The sequence below is a fragment of the Phodopus roborovskii genome, unplaced genomic scaffold (genome assembly GCF_943737965.1).
Source record: "Phodopus roborovskii unplaced genomic scaffold, PHOROB, whole genome shotgun sequence".
NCBI lineage: Eukaryota > Metazoa > Chordata > Mammalia > Rodentia > Cricetidae > Phodopus > Phodopus roborovskii.
In genome coordinates this window covers 9,284,124-9,300,512 of record NW_026126525.1, presented here as the reverse complement: position 1 = coordinate 9,300,512, position 16,389 = coordinate 9,284,124, and the positions used below count along the sequence as shown (strand labels likewise).

The window sequence follows — 16,389 nt, the reverse complement described above, 5'->3', positions numbered from 1 at the left end:
CAAGCCCTCAGGGGCAGCTCTATTACACCCACACCATCAGGGTCAGCTCTACTGTGTTACTGGGAGAAGGAGCAAGGCCTGATTTCCTGAGTGCTACAGCTGATAAGGGGGAGGGTCAGCTCCCTAGTCCGAACACATGGAGATTAAATGTAACAGTACAAAAACAATATCAATGATACCGTTTCAGATGCCACATGGCAACTGGTCTTTAAGAAATGAACTGTCATGCTTTGCCAGAGTAGTAAAGAATAATATCCATAGTTTTCCGAAAAGACTGTTATGTTCTCCAACAGTCATGGGACCAATGAAAACTCCTTTCCTTTAGTTAATTCCTTTAGGTATTTTGCTACAGTTATGGGAAGGTGATCAACTCAGTCATTAATCCTAAAAGTGACTATTCCACTGTAGGAAAGAAAATTCAGATAAACATAGAGAAGTTTTACCTGAGAGTCGAAGCAAATCGAAATATATGGCTCCATTCAAGCTGCAAATGGGGCTATTGAGGAGGGCCCTATCCTTTGAGTACCTGGCTTGTTGTAGCTGTGTTACATTTTAAGAATGCTATCTTGGATTCTGCCAGCCTTTGACAAAATACTTCTCAAACTGAGGACTGTGTAAATGACCTGGGCCTTCTTAAGCCACAGCTCCTGTGTGGGGCCTGAGGTCCTGTCTTCCTAGCACGTACAGAGGTGATGTCAGTGCTTCTGTGTCACAGGCCACTTTCTCCTCTGCTCTGTTCGTGGCCTTGATGTGAATCGTTAGTAGTGAGGAAAGCTTTTGTTTTTGAGAGACAGGTTCTCACTGTGTAGACCAGGCTGACCTAGAACTCACTGTGTAGACCAGGCTAGTCTGGAACTCACAGAGATCCATCTGTCTCTGCCTCCTGTTTGCTGGGATCAAAGGTGTGATAACCATTTCCAGCAACTCAACCATTAAGTTCATCCAGGTCTTAAATCTCAAGAGGATTAATTCTATATTTAGGGGAAGATTTTAGGTTTATTAAGTATTCTAGATATTTCTTTAATGTTGGGAGTTTGGTTGGTATTACACGAGAACTGTATAAATAAAGGAATTGTCATATTCACAGTATTGATTATACCTTTGTAGGAACAATTTTTTTCCCTTTGCTCTCTCCTTCTGATGTGTGTGTGTGGGTAGTAGTGGCAGGGTCTTACACTTTAGCCCAGGTTTCTGTGGAACTCAGCATGTAGTCCAGGCTGCTCGTGAACTCCTGACCCTTACTCAGGCATTCCTTACTCAGGCTGAGATTACTGTGTGAGCCACAATGCCCAGCTTGTATCTCTCCTTAAATTCATTCTGTGCAGCTCCATAAGCTTATTTGCACATATTATCAATGAATTAACCTGTCATCAGTGCAAAAAGTCATGTTGATGATGCTGATTTTCAGAGATGGTAATTTGTCCCTGATTGGTTATGTAGCCTTACAGTTTTACATTAAGGTCCAATAATCAAAGATAAAATGACAGTTCCTATCTAGGAATGTCTCATCTGGATGTTTTTAGTGGACTAGTTTCCCTGAAGCATAAATCTAATTCATCCTGGTAAAAAACCAGGAGTCAGAAATTGGGTGTAAAAACCTGAAAGATCAGAGAAGCAAGCAGAGCAGTGGCCTCAGTCATTTCCTACCTCTTGGGCTCATCCAATCAAAAGGGCCTGGATCTTCTATTGGCATCTCCTAATACTTCCTGTCGCCTCTCTGTACAGACCTCCAGATCTCCATGGTTAACTAGTGCCTTGCTCTGCCCTCTGATTCTAAGCAAGCTTTGTCAGAACAGAAACAAAATATCATACAGCATTTCCCTGAGTAAAAGTGAGTCATGGTGGTAGGGAAAAATATACTTAAGTCAAAATTGTAAAAAGTTAAATTTTCTAAAAATTTGGTGGAAGGAAACAAAAGAAAATGGGTGTCTTCTAGAAACCCAACCCGAATTCCACAGTTTCTCAGCTTCATTGCAGTGGGCTCTTTATGGTCAAAGGAGATGGTCCACTAAGTGATTTTCAGGTTATGGAAATAACCCTTTAAGTTTTTACCTATTCATTTTTGTTTGTTTATTTAGTCAAATGTTACCTTCCTGTCCTTCCCTAACCCAGACGCTGGCTACCATTCTTTTTGTTTCTGAATTTGACTATGATACAAGGTTTGTATAATTGAAATCATATTGTATGTGTCTGTTTGTGATGGCTTATTTCATATATATATATATATGTATGAAAAACACTTTTTAATACATCAGAAAAAAAAAAAAAAGAGTGAACAAGGCAAAGTTAAGATGTTTTCCCAGAATTAATTCAGTTTGAAAGCAGGTGACTGCTGAGGGGAAAGCCTGTAATGTCAGCACTTGTTGGGTGAAGGTAGGAGGAACTGGTGTTCAAGGCCTGCTGTGGCTACATAGAAGTTTAAAGCCAGGCTAGGCTGCACTGGAACCAGCCTCTGAAATAGAGAATGGATAAAGGCAGGTAATGACAAGTTAGGATTCTTATCCAACTACCAAGGGAACTGTTTTCCTTCCTTTCTTTTCCTTTTTGAGATAGTCTGCACTAGTAATCCCAGTCGGCTTGGAACTGGCCATGGACCATGCTGGCCTCAGAGCCATCTCCTCCTCCTGTCCAGTGAATGCTGGCATTAAGGACATGTCCCACCTTGGAGGTTAAAGGAATAATTTTATAAACATTGTTAGCCATAGAAAAATTTACCAGTGTGGAAAATGACTTGCTTCATTTCCTTTCTTGATTGCTTTCTTTTTTTTTCTTTTTGGTTTCTCTGTGTAGCCCTGGCTGACCTGGAATTCATCAGGGTGGCTTCAAACTCTTAGAACTGTGTGACATACCTCGGCCTCCCAATTGCTGTGATTAAAGGCCTTCAGAACCACTGCCTGCTCTTGGTTGCTTTCTATCACATAAAATAAGTTGTTTCATCCTGGATATAATTTGCTTTTAGAAAAGCAGACCATGTTCCTTCTTCCCATGGGTGACTGGCACTTCAGATGTTTTAGGGAGTCACAGTGAATTCTTACTCAGCAACTTCACAGAACTTCCCTGTAATCTTATACAGAAGTGTATGTGGCTGATCGGTCTTGTAGGTGAAGTGCCTTCTGCGAACCAGAGTTTGCACAGAGTTTGTACTGTCTGTGACACTTGGTTCTGTCCAAAATTTTAACTTTTAAATTTTGTTTTATTTTGGGAGTGTCAGGAGTCCAATTCAGCGTGTACATGATAGGTAAAGATTGTACCTCCTAGCTGTACCCTAGTCCTGTCTGAAAATTTAAAGTTTTTCTACTGTGCTCACACAGATAATGATGTCAGTGATAGTATTATCACTGTTTTATAGTGGAACATTTGATAGAAACTTGTAATTGTCTAGAAACTTCCCCATTCATTGTTTACCCCTCCCCCCATTAAGTCCAGTTTATGTTACTTAATTACTCTTGGATGTCCTGCTTGCTTGGGAGGATGGCCAACCTATCAGGGCCATACAATTCTTGACTGTCTCTCCCAGCAGCTGTCAAATGCTAGTAAGCTCCTCAGGTATGGGTGGGACCTGTCACTGACCTTCCCTCTCCACACTGTAACTTTGTCTGGTTTGAACTTGGGCAGTCTTGTTCATGCTGTCATAACTGTGGTGAGTTCAGAGTGCACTTGCCCAGTTGTGTCTGGAAAACAGTATCTTCTCAGTCATTCACCATCTTGGTTCTTACACAGCCTTGAGATAGTGACAGATGCCCCCTTTAGGACTGAGCACTAAGCAGCCATTCTTCTCTGCATGTTGACCTGTTGACTGTCTCTGCTAATTGCTGTCTATTGGAGGGGTGTCTCTGGTGAGAGAAACTCTGATCTGTGGTTATAGCAGTGAGTTTGTAGGAGTTCTAATATTGTACCCGTTTAGCAGTTATGCTGTGTGCCTTTCTGAATCCTAACCTGTCGTCTTCCCCTTTTCTGTGCTGGGGATGGATCCCAGAGCCTTGTGCCTGTTGGGTAACCTTTAAAAGTAGTTGAATAGACAGTTTAAAAGAAGGGGATAAATACGCGGAACTGGAATTTTGAAAAAGTGGTTGGTTACATATTCAAATAAATTTATATGTAGATAAATTTAATTGTATATAAAAAGTAAGCGTAGCTAACTATTTTTGAGATTGTATTTTAATTACAGCATTTCTCCCTTCTCTTTCCTCCCTTCAATCCCTCCCATACACCCTACTCACTTTTCCTTAAAATTCATGGCCCCCCCTTTTTTTTTTTGTAATTGGCTCTTGTATTATACTCTGATTCATATAACATTCATGATTTAAAATGCTGTTCAGATATTTTAGTACCAGCTTATTTGCATAGTATCTGTACACATTTCTAATCATGGTTATATAAAGAAGGTTTCTTTTGTCATCCTGTGTCGTGCCCCCCTCCAGTGTCTTACTTGTGTATAGCTTTTCATTGGTAGAGATTTTGATGTTGATTTTAATGTTGAGTGTGTGTGTGTGTTTACTACACAAGTTTTATCTCAGTATGACTGGCTTTAAAAAAAGAAAATTTAGTATTTTAAACTATTTTTTAAATAATATTGTCATCATCATCATCTATGTGTGTATGCACACATGTGGTGGCCAGAAGAAGGCATTGGATTCCCTGAGGCTGGAGTTACAGGCTGTTGTGGGAACAAACTGTCCCTTTGAGGACTGGGAAGCCACCTGAGCCATCTCTCCAGCTGCAGTGATTGGCTTTTCTATAAAAAAGTGCATAAATTGTTTGTAAGGCAGTGCCTAGGCTCAATGTGACCATCAGAGGAGTTGACTAGCTTGACCCAACTGAAGTGCTTTGATCACACTGGTGAGCCACAAATATGCTACCCAAGCAGGTACCAACTCATGTTTTTCTTAGCTTAGTTTCCAGACGGCTCAGTGGTTGTCGACAGACTGCCTGCTCACCCACTTTTGTTGGAAAGCAGCAGTAGTGTAGGCACCACTTCTTACCAGCGGGTGGAGAACCCAGATTCTGTGGAATAGTAAGCACAGGGAATTAGTTGCTAGTGAATGGGCTCCCTGTGCCTGTCAACCAATCAGTTAGCAAATAGATGAGCTTTCTTTTAAGGGAAGATTGTACAGACTGCTTCTTCAGTTTGAAGTCTTGCTTGTGTTCAGTAAAATCAAGATGAATGCATTTGAAACACTGTAGGGTGTACTTTTCCCTGGGCCAGCACAGAATGGGAAAAATGTGTGTGTTTTCTGAGTCATGGTTTTAGTGTCAGGTGTGCAGTATAACAGATAGAGGTCTTCTGCTGAGGCTTTGGCTCAACCTGAGGTCCTTGGTATCCTGTTCTGAAGTCATTACAGGCGACTGTGTTTACTTGGCAAAGTGCCAGAATATGCATTGGCATGTTGGGCCAGGAGAGTGATAAAAACAGTGAACATATCCTGTTCACTGTACTTTGTGTCTTCTCCGACATAAAAAAGTTTATCTTTATTACATGTGAAATTACCACACACCCTGGGTTTAGCCAGCATATGTTTGTGCTTTCTGTTTGCTAGCCTTCTTAGTCTGTCAGTATATTTAACTGTAGTTGTGTGTGGAAGTTATTCAATGACAGGTTAGCTCAGTTTCCAGGTCTCCTAAATGAGTTTATTTCCTGGGATCATTTCATGTTAATGCTTCAAGTTGGAGTGGCTTAACCTATACAGTGCAACTACAGTTCTGAAGCAGGGCTGGTATTTATTTAGCTCATTGGTACACCACTTTTTTTTTTTTTTTGCACTTGAGAAGCCATCCCTTCAGTTCCCAGTCCTACTGAAAACAAAAGCAAAAGCAAAGGAGGGAAAATCTTGCCTAGTGAAAATAGAACATCTATTATAAATTAAACATTTAAAATAAAAAATGGTAAGCTGAGCAATTACAGTAATGAACTTCAGATTGAATGACATTAATCTTGTACAAGAAATATCTAAAGGTTGTAAATGCTAAATTGTATTTTATTTTCATGTGAGGCTTTGGATGATGAATATATCACAATACTTTAGAATTTCAAGATTTTTTTTTTTCTAAAAGAATTTCATGATTTTTTTTTACTTAAGTCCAAAATATTCTAAGATGAACATGTATACTTTGTAATGCCAATTAACTGATCATTCTTTACTTTGTGCTGATATTTTACCTGCTTATTCCTCCACTAATTCTCCATATGATCAATTTACAAACATAAGTCCTGAGAATTTGTGGCTGTATAGTCCTGCTTTCTTGCCTACATTATAGGAATGATAACACACTATTGAGATACTTTTAAATGTCAGAAAACATTGAAATACCCTTTTGGAACTTTCTCTTAATATTGAAGTTTCCAATTTGTCTGTGGATTCTACCCCCAGCCCTCATTAGTCTTCCCAAACAGTGCTCCCTGGCTGTCATTTTAGTCTTTCCCTGGCTTTGTTTTGGTTTTTTGTCCTGTATTGCTCTGAAATTAAGTTTTTCTTGTTTCACTATTGGTCAGTTAATGGAGACTGCTGTGCAAGACTTGAGACAAAAGTGAGATTCTTAGAGCACCCTTAGTTCATTCCGACTGCCATCTCCTGAGAGGACAAACTGCTCCTCTTACAGCTTAATGATGTTGCCCAGGGTTCTTTCTCTTCACTTCTGTTTGTTCTGTAGATAAGTCATAGACTTACGCTTTATATGTCAGGGTTTTTGTCTGTATTCATTTGCTTTTAGTTTTTTGCTTTTTATTTTTGAGACAGGGTCAAAAAGTAGCCTTTACTGGCCTGGCACTTGTTGGAAGGGCGGACAGTGGGTGAGCGGGGTCTGTGGGGTGGGAGGGTGGATGGTGGGTGAGTGGGGTGTGGGGGAGGGTGGACAGTGGGTGAGTGGGGGTGTGGGGGGGGAGGGTGGACGGTGGGTGAGCAGGATGGTGATGGAGAAGGAACTCAAGCAGTGTGCAGAAAATAGCACTTGCACATATGAGCACGCAGAATAGCAACATAAGGACATTTAGTGTGTGTGTTTTCAGATAGGGTTTCTTGTGGCCCAGCTGAACCTTAAATTAATTCTGTAGCTGAGGGTGACTCAAACTCCTGGTCCTCCTGCTTTATTTCTCAAGCTGTTGGGATTATAGGCACACGTGGGTACTATTGCTTTTTTCTTTTTTAAAGGTTTTACATAATCCACTTTAAACATGGTTTGTCTTATTTATGTATAAGGAATTGTGCTTATTAAGTAAAATTTTTTTTAAAGGAAAATTTGGTCAGGACATTGTTCTTTATTGATTTCTTCATTTGCCTTTTGTTCCTCAATTCTGTTATTTCTAGACCCCTTCTGTTTGTAATTACACATTTTCTGTTGGTTGGGCATACACCTTCATGGGTAGCTGTGGGCTGTAAAAATCATTAGAACAAGAAATTTATAGGGGAAATAAAAGACCTGGCTCTGTCTTATTAGACTGGCTGTCTGCCTCCTTCCTCAGTGTTTGGTCTGTTTCTCATCTATAAAATGGAAATAAGTTAAATGCTGGAGTGAAATAAGTTAAAACAGGAATGAAATATGATCAGTGTCTCCCGCCTCAGTTCTGATTCATTGCACTTACTGATAACTAACTTTGGCAAGGATGTAAGTTAGTAATCATTCCTTGTTAGGAAGAACCTCATTTCTAGGAGAAAGCCTTGGATTTGCTGACTTGACCTGGGACTCTGTTGTTCCAGAGGTGGGTAGTCAGTGGGAGGAAGGACTTTTCAGGCCTCAAATCGCACAAATGCGCGTCAATGTCTCTCCAACTTATCTTGAAGATAGCGTCAAAGTCACATTGTTTTCTTTGGCAATGTTTGGAGCTAGGATTTGCTGATAGTTCAGTCTTTATTTTACTGGTAAAATGTTCAGGGAAGAAAAAAAAGATCACATGTTAACTTCCCTCCCCTCTTTCTTCTCCCTAAGAATACAGTTAGTTCATAGGAATCACCACCTACGTCAAGTGTTTGATAAACATGCAGTGTTTTCTGTGTTGGGATGTCAAAGCTCATGGTTTCTAGGCTACCATAAACTTTCTGTCACAAGAGACTTACAGTTCCTTTGGGAAAGTCTTGTGTATAATCAACAGTAGTATTTTTCTTGATATGTTAATTTTTAGTGGTGGTGACATGATTGGGTGGCAAGAGAGGAAACACAGAAAAATATACCATGCCACTGATTGCCCAGTGTAAGTATGAAAGGATGGATTAAGACTGGGATAGAGTTCTCTTTTCAGTTTTTGTTTATGTGCATTGGTAATATGCTTGTATATATATATATCCATCTGAGGGTGTTACAGACGCATGTGAGCTGCCATGTGGGTGCTGGGAATTGAACCTGGGTCCTCTGGAAGAACAGCCAGTGCTCTTAATTGCTGAGCCATCTCTCCAGCTTCCAAAGAGAAAGTTCTTTGTACCAGTGATTCCAGCACTTAGGAGGCGGTAGCCAGCCTGGGCTGCATATTGAAACACTGTGTCAAAGTCCAAGGGCTAGGGGTGCAGCTCAGTGGTAGAAACCTCAAAAGCTTACAGAGAGGTGGAAAGTACATATTGCCGCGAGTAGCCTCATTCCTGCCATCTAGATGTAACTAACTCTACTTTACCACATTTCCTTTGTACAGTTTTGCATGTGGCTAATTTTAAGTGAGGACTTCTTCAGAAATTTTTACTTACAGTTAGAGAATGACAAAGTAGTTGATAAATGTTAGTTTTAACAAGGGATTCAAGAAATCCCTCTCTTAATAAATAGCACCAGCTGTGCTGTGTGGTACAGACAGGAAGTGGTGAGGATCAAAAAATCATGCAGTGAATAAGGAAGTCTAATTGTATGATCATATCAGTATTTATCAAGTACATGACAATTCTGTATTACCTGTTTGTGTTTCTGATATCTTGTACTGACTTCCAAATTTTAAGGTTTCCATGACTCCTCTTAAGTTTAACATTTTGTAATCAATCCAGCTTATGCTAACAATGGGTAGTTCATGTTAGAATTGGATAGAGGTTTTTTTTTTTTGTACCAACTATTGAAGAAACACATCTTTTTTATTCAGAAATGACATTTAAAAAAAAAAGATATTTGCCATCAACCAGTAATTAAGCAAATTTAAACCTTCCTACTGTTTAAACGTGATACACAATCATCCTAAAGGTGTTTAAGTCAGTATGGCTTTCCCACTGTACTCAAGCTTAAGGTTATTGTTATTGTCCTCCTCCTTTAATATGTGCCTAAGGGAAAATGTTTTATCTTCCTTTGAAAAGCTTCTGCAGACACAGCTCACAACATCTAACAGTTTGGTGCCTCTGAAGGAAAAGTGATGCTCTTCTCCGTTGCTCAGTGCAGGCGGACACCTGTGTTGTGTTCTTTTGCTATTCCTCATGTTCATAGAAGCAATAGTACACTGGCTTTTCATTTTCAAACACAGTTAGTGTATCAACTGGAACAACCAACCAGGAGAAATGTTTGTTCTCACATTGATGAGAAATTCTGTAATGCCCCTATCACATTTTGATACAGGGGTTTTCAATGTGATGGAACCCTTTGGCCAGTTTTTCATGACCCAGGGTCTTAAGGTACTCGGTACTCAATGGTCACCAAAGGTCAACCTGAGGTAGTGACTCCATGTTGTCTTATGCCAATGTAAGTTAAGACTTTGAACTCATGTGAGAATATACAAAGTGGAAACGAACTTTAATGTTTGTAGGACAAAGAGATAGTGAGAAGCCAAGGAAAAGAGAGAGACTCCCGAGAGATGGAGGAGTTTCCAAGAGAGGAAAAAGCTACTGAGCTCCTGCTTAGAGTTTTTGTAGGAAAGCTGGACAAAGATGGAGGTCCTCGGGCTAACATAGGCTGAACCAAGGGAAGGCCATGTGCTTGGTGCTCCCAGTCAGGGAGATGATCATGCATTGTTTTTGTGCTGGCTGCCCAGTTAGGGGTGGTTGGAGCTGCCTTTGTCAGTCTCTGACTCAGGCTTTGTTGTTATTGACCTTGGCTTTGTGCTGTTAGTCACTTGGGTAACACCATGACTTCCAACCTTGTATTTCACAGTTGTGAATTAGACCATTTCTTTGTTCTCACATTCATATAATGAGGTGCACAGCTCCTCCATGGTAGAGAGTTGCCTCTCACAGCTGCCAGGATGTAGCTGCAGTTCTCTTGGTTACCTCATTAACTCCAAGTCTAGAGGTGGTCTAAAGTGGTCACCTAGGTGGAGGTTAGAAGCAGTCTTACTTAGAATTCTGTCCATCACAGTTAGCTGCATTAGAAATCAGAAAATGAGAAAGGACACTGTCTTAGTTAGGGTTTCTGTTGCTGTGATGAAACAGGTGAACAAAAGCAAGTTGGGACAAAAGGGTTTATTTGAGTTACATTTTCACATCATAGTCCATCATTGAAGGAAGTCAGGACAGGAACTCAAATAGGGCAGGACTGGGGACTGGAGCAGATGCAGAGGCCATGGAAAGGTGCTGCTTACTGCCCCCCCCCCACACCCCATGGCTTTTTCAGCCTTTCTTCTAGAGCCTAGGACCACTAGCCTCCACTCCTAGTGCCCCTCTTCTCATCGATCACTAATTAAGAAAATTCCCTACAGGCTTGCCTACAGCCAAATCCAGATCTTATGGAGGCCTTTTCTCAGTTGAGGCTCCTTTTTCTCCGATGACAATAGCTTCTGTCAAGTTGGCATAAACTAGCCAGCACAGGCACTTGTGCCTTATTCTGTGTTCCTCAAGGGCTTGTGGTGGTCACCTGACCAGCTGTCAGTGGCCCAGAGCCCTGCCTGTCCCACGTCTCACCTGGTCAGCTTTGTTTTCTCATACTTAACTCCAAGCCCTCTTATTCATCGCCTTCATTACCTCAGTGTGTCACATCCTGCCTTGTAACCCAGTCTTCTTTTAACATCTTCCCCCTTCTCCATGCAGAATATGTGAGAAACTTGCAGTTTTCACTATGAGCTGATCTCCCTACTACCTGTGTGTTTATATAACAGCTTGTAAAGTATCTAACAAAGCACACCATCATTTAATTAATGATTGTGTATAGAGAGAGGTAAGGAGGGAGGAGGTGTCCATGGGATTGTTTCACTTGAGAGCCTTGAGAGAGCTAGGTTGTTTTTGAGAGTATACCTAAGATGGGAAGGGACTGAACCTAGTGAAGATGGCAGTTACTCTCATTATCACGTTTACTTCTGTCAGGGTGCTCTCCTGTTATCTCTCAGGTCTGTTTCTATTTGCTATTCTTCTCTTGTGCATTTTCAAAGTGTCCACAGTATCTCATAATACCCTTGTCTCATAATTTCCAACCATAGCACCAATTTAACAACCATGCCTTTATAGTATTAACAAAATTGATATGCCTTTAAAAAACATGAATTATAGAATGGTCTGTACCAAAAACAAGTCTTCATGATTTAATATGAGAATCTTATCTTAGATCTGACAATAGCATTGTCTAAGTATGAACTTGAAATGAAGACTTTCCCGGATGCAGTAGAGAGTAGGTGAAGGTGTAGATAAAGGCACTTACCATCTCATGAGTTCTGGTGGGAGACTGGCTCATTCACTAGCCTACCTGTTAGTATTCTGAGCCGTTTTCTTTCTGGTCACCATGGCCACTGGCTATCTATGGACATCACACTCAAACATCATCTTACACTGAAGTGGGAAAGAATAGTGAACTTTCTCTGCCACACATAGATTTGGGCAGGAAAATCATCCCTACAGTTCCAGTGGATTCACCTGCCATATAACCTTGAATTAGAGCTGGTCAGTATCCACCCTGAAGTAGGTGGCTGATAAGCAGAGAGATCCCATGGTTGGCTGAGAATATGGTGAGTTCATCCCTGCAGTCGGAGGGTGGTCCAGCTGTCCCAACTTAGCTCTGTTGAGTGTTAAATAGTAGCTGTGCATTATCGTCAAGATGGGTGGGTAATGATAGTATTGTCAAACTAGTATGAGGGCATTTGTGACTACCTTGTCACAGGTGTTTCTGTGGAAAAGAAAGTTTTTGTATGTTGTTCTTTAAAATGGAAGCTGAGTCATTTGAGAATCGTGTGGCTTTGTAAGTACTGTTCCTGATTGACACAGGAAGCCAGACTTGCCTCTTAGTCAATAAACTGTTTTTTGTACTTACTATTTTTGGCTTAAACATTGTCCTTGACTCTTTCCCTCTGCTACTAATGATGGTGTGTGTGAGTACATGTGAGTGTGTGTATGTGTGTACACATGTGTGTGAGTGTATGTGTAATTCCAATTAATTTTTTGTTTTTTTTTGTTTTTGTATTTTCTCAGTATGTAGCCCTGGTTGTCCTGGGACTCACTTTGTAGACCAGGCTGGCCTTGAATTGACAGAAATCTGTTTGCCTCTGCCTCCAGAATGCTGGGATTAAAATGTGCACCACCGCACCCAATAAAAATGATAGAATAGTATATAATTTTGATGGTAGTCTCTAATTGCTTTAAATTAATTGGGTCTTGTAGGTGGATTCTCCACTGTTTTCCTGGTGCGGACTCATGGTGGGATCCGGTGTGCACTGAAGCGAATGTATGTCAATAATACACCTGACCTCAACATTTGTAAAAGGGAAATCACAATTATGGTAAGTGAGAGAAAATTTTGTTTTAGAAATTTGTTGCTTTTCTTTTTGTTTTATACTACAACATTCATAGATTTTTAAGCATGTTATGCATCAGTTTACCCACATTTGAAAAAAATCATTCAGTTAAATTCTTGTGTTATAATTGGCAGTTCATTGCACCTGGCCACACTTGGGGCTGAGTGCAGTGGCTGCCTTCAGTGTGTAGGTTCCCAGGCTCTTCTTTCCTTTCAAATTCATTGTAATTGTGGGCTGTTGGGAGGAGAGAACACTCACAGAACTACATGATAAACATCAAGTTTATCCCCCTGACAGATACCGCAGAGCTTTCCCCCTTCCTTGCCCCATTGTGTCTAGGTACTGTTTTCTCGTGCAGCAGGAGACTTCCATCCTGAGTGTGGTGATTGTAGTTGCTGTCCACACTCTACATTCATCTCATGTTTATACCCACAAACAGTAGTTTTGTTTTTCACTTAGCAATCCTGCTTTTCCTGTGAAATGTGCCTTGTAGGGCTAGCTGTCCTTCAGCAAGGGAAGTGTCAGTAAACACTAGGTTAGGTTGAGTGAAAGTAGAGAGTAGAGAAATCAGTGAGTGAGTGCACAGTGCAGCATGATTGTGAAGGGCCACCTCCTCCTCCTGCTCCTCCTCTGTAAGTAGAGCTCTCTGTGCCTTGTGCTTCTCATATTTCTTTCCTTCCCCTTTGCTTTTTACCTTGTACACCGGTGTGCACGTGTGTGTCTTTTTAGTTAGACTTCAGGTAATAGAAAATTCATTAATTTAGTTAGCACATTCATTAAACTGTATAATCACTACCTCTGTCTAGTTTCAAACCTTTTTTTCACCCCAGAAAACCCTACCCACTTTACTGTTAATGCCATTTCCCTTCATTTAGCTCCTAGCAAGCACCCTTCTCTCTGTGTTTGTCAACTTCTATTCTAATATTTCCTATAAGTGGGGTTTCCCTTTTTACTTTCCCAATGCCTTTGAGATTCATGGACATTGTAGTTAGTGTTTGTCAGTGTTTAATTTCCTTTCTGTCACCAAATTACATTCTGTCAGCTCCACAGTTTTACCTGTTAGTGGAGAAAAACTGATAAGACATTTGGGCAGTTTCTGCTTCTTTGGCTTCTGTAACTAGCTGCTGCTATGCGTGTGTGCTTATGTTCTTGAGTCCTCAGTTTTTCTCCTTTGGTTACCTACCTAGGTTCTTTTTACAAATTTTGAGGAAGAGCTAGTCTTCCTCATGTGTGCCCTCATCAGCAGCTTTAATTAGTGCCAGTCCCATAAATCTCACAGCTAAGGGGGATTTTTCACTTTATGTCAGTGTCTTTACCAGCATTTACAAAATAAGTGAATTTATGTGATCTGAAGTTTTAAATTTTAGTTGTTTTTATTCCTTAGCTATATTTTAGAGACATTTTGAGACATTTTGAAGGTAAAAATATTGGCCAAAATATTGAAAAAGAATTACTTGAAGATAATGGCTAAGTCTAGATTGAGTTGTCTAACTTGACCCTAGTTGATGTACTACTCTGCCGTAATCTTTCGCTTGGTAGAGTTTCTATAGATATGAGACATGTGACGCTATGATAGCAACAGCAGCAGTCAGCTCCTCTGCCTTTGAACAGGGCATTGTAGGGAGATGGTGCCTTTGGAGTGGTGATAGTCTTCAACTATTTTTTTTTTTTTAGGTGACCCATCTTCCAAGGTATGCCTCAGATAGTTCTGACCACAGACTGCTTTGCACAGTTGAAACTTGGTATATTATTAATGACAGTAGTTGTAAATTCATTTAAAATAATTGTATGCTATATACCACCCCCCCCCCATCATCACCCATGCTAAGCCATTCTTCCCATTGAGCTGTTTCCCTTGACCATTTTATACAAGGAGGAAAAAGTTCTTAGATTTTCCATTTTGTTACTTCCTTGAACACATCGTTAGTGCTATCTTTAATCTTTGGTTCTTTCTCACAAATGTCTTCTGGCCACTTGCTCCTCTTTTAGATGTAGTGAAAAGTACGTGTGCCCGTGAGTCTGTGGAAGTGTTCTACTGTGTGTAACATATTTAGGAAAAACATATGATAGTAGTTCATTAACTTTAGAGCTTAATTCCTTTAGTTAGAGTTCTAATAATTTATTCTTGAATTTCAGAGGACTATATCATACACTTACTTTGGTAGATTATTTTTTAAATTTTATCTGTCTACCTACTTACCTATCTACTCTACCTATCAGTGTTTTTGAGACAAGGTTTCTTTGTGTAACAGCTCTGGCTATCCTGGGACTCACTCTGTAGGCCAGGCTGGCTGCAAACTCACAGAGGTCTGTCTGCCTCTGCCTCCTGAGTGCTGGGACAGTTTGTTTTGTGTGGGCATGTTGGGGGCAGCATGAGTTGAGGTCAGGGCAATTTGCCGAGCTTGGCTTTCTCCTTCCACCAGGTTGGTCCCTGGTATTGAACTCAGGTCCTCAGATCTTAGTGATAAGTGTGGTTATGGGATGAGCTGTGTTGCCAGCTCTTGGTAGATTATTGCTTTTTATCACTTTCTTGTAGTTGAACTTATAAACAAATGGTCATTGGTTGTTTATCTTAGATAATGACTGTCACATATACATTGAAATTTCCAATGAAAAATTCACCGTAGAAACCACTGGCTGAGAACATAAAAGAGGGAGCCAATATTGGTTTGAAGAGAAAATTGAACCCAAAGAAAGGTCTAGAGAACTACAAGACTGCCGCCAACTAACAATTTGAGCATCCGTGGAAAGGCTACCATAAATGCCCTTCCCTGATAGTGAGATCAACAACTAACTTATCCATGGAGCCCTCATCTAATACCTGTTGGAAACAGGAGCAAACACCCATACATAAACACTGAGTTGAACTAGAACCCAGATGCAGATGGAAAGGACAAGACCAGGCAGCAGAAACACATAGAGACAGCTGACCTGAACAAGGAGGAGCTAACTGGCCCCCAGACTGATAGCTGGGAAGCCAGCATGGGACTGACTCAGGCCCCCCTGAATATGGGTCTCAGCCAGAAAGACTGAGCAATCTAAGAGACCTCAGACAGTGGAACCAGGATGTATCCCTGGTGCACAAAAGGACCTTGCGAACACATCCCCCATGGAGGGATAACTGCCTTAATCTAGAGACAGGAGAGGAGCTCTAGTCCCTACTTCACATGACCTGTCAGATTTACACGACCCCAACTGGATGGCATTGCCCTACATATGGAATTGGGATTGGGGGATGGGAGGGGAGGGTGGTTAGGGTGCATGTGAGAGGGCAGAGAGGGTAAAAGTGAGTGAGTGAGGGAGGGAGGAAGGAAGGGAGGGAGAGGGAACTGGGATCGACATGTAAAATAATAAATTAAATAAAAAAATTTAAAAAAAAACCACTGGCTGAACTACAATATCCTCATGTCTTATTCTTACTTTTAGAAATTTATTAAATCTACTTATTCAGGCTTACAACCTTTACTTATAGAAGCTTAGGCTTTATATTTTCTAGTTTTAAAGATCTTATTTCTTTTTCACAGAAAGAACTATCTGGCCACAAAAATATTGTTGGTTATTTGGACTGTGCTGTCAATTCAGTTAGTGATAATGTGTGGGAAGTGCTTATCTTAATGGAATATTGCCGAGGTAAGTGTCTGTTTTCATTTGTGGTGTACTGAAAAGAGAGCCCTTTTCTTGGAGCACTAGGTTCTATGGTTTCTCCCAGGGCAGCTGCTACCTGTTCTAGATACTGTACTGCAATTAATGACTTAATTACAGATGCTGTTAGCACTTATTTAAAA

At 40.6% G+C, this 16,389-nt stretch overlaps 1 protein-coding gene across 1 annotated transcript in view; it reads left to right on the top strand.

The window, feature by feature from the left end:
* The window catches only part of Bmp2k (BMP2 inducible kinase), an 82,643-nt gene that overhangs the window by 13,273 nt on the left and 52,981 nt on the right, over positions 1–16,389 (top strand). Inside the window, exons 2-3 of the mRNA XM_051198311.1 lie at positions 12,471–12,589; positions 16,129–16,234. Coding sequence (XP_051054268.1) covers positions 12,471–12,589; positions 16,129–16,234 — 225 coding nt within the window. The remainder of the gene's footprint in view (positions 1–12,470; positions 12,590–16,128; positions 16,235–16,389) is intronic.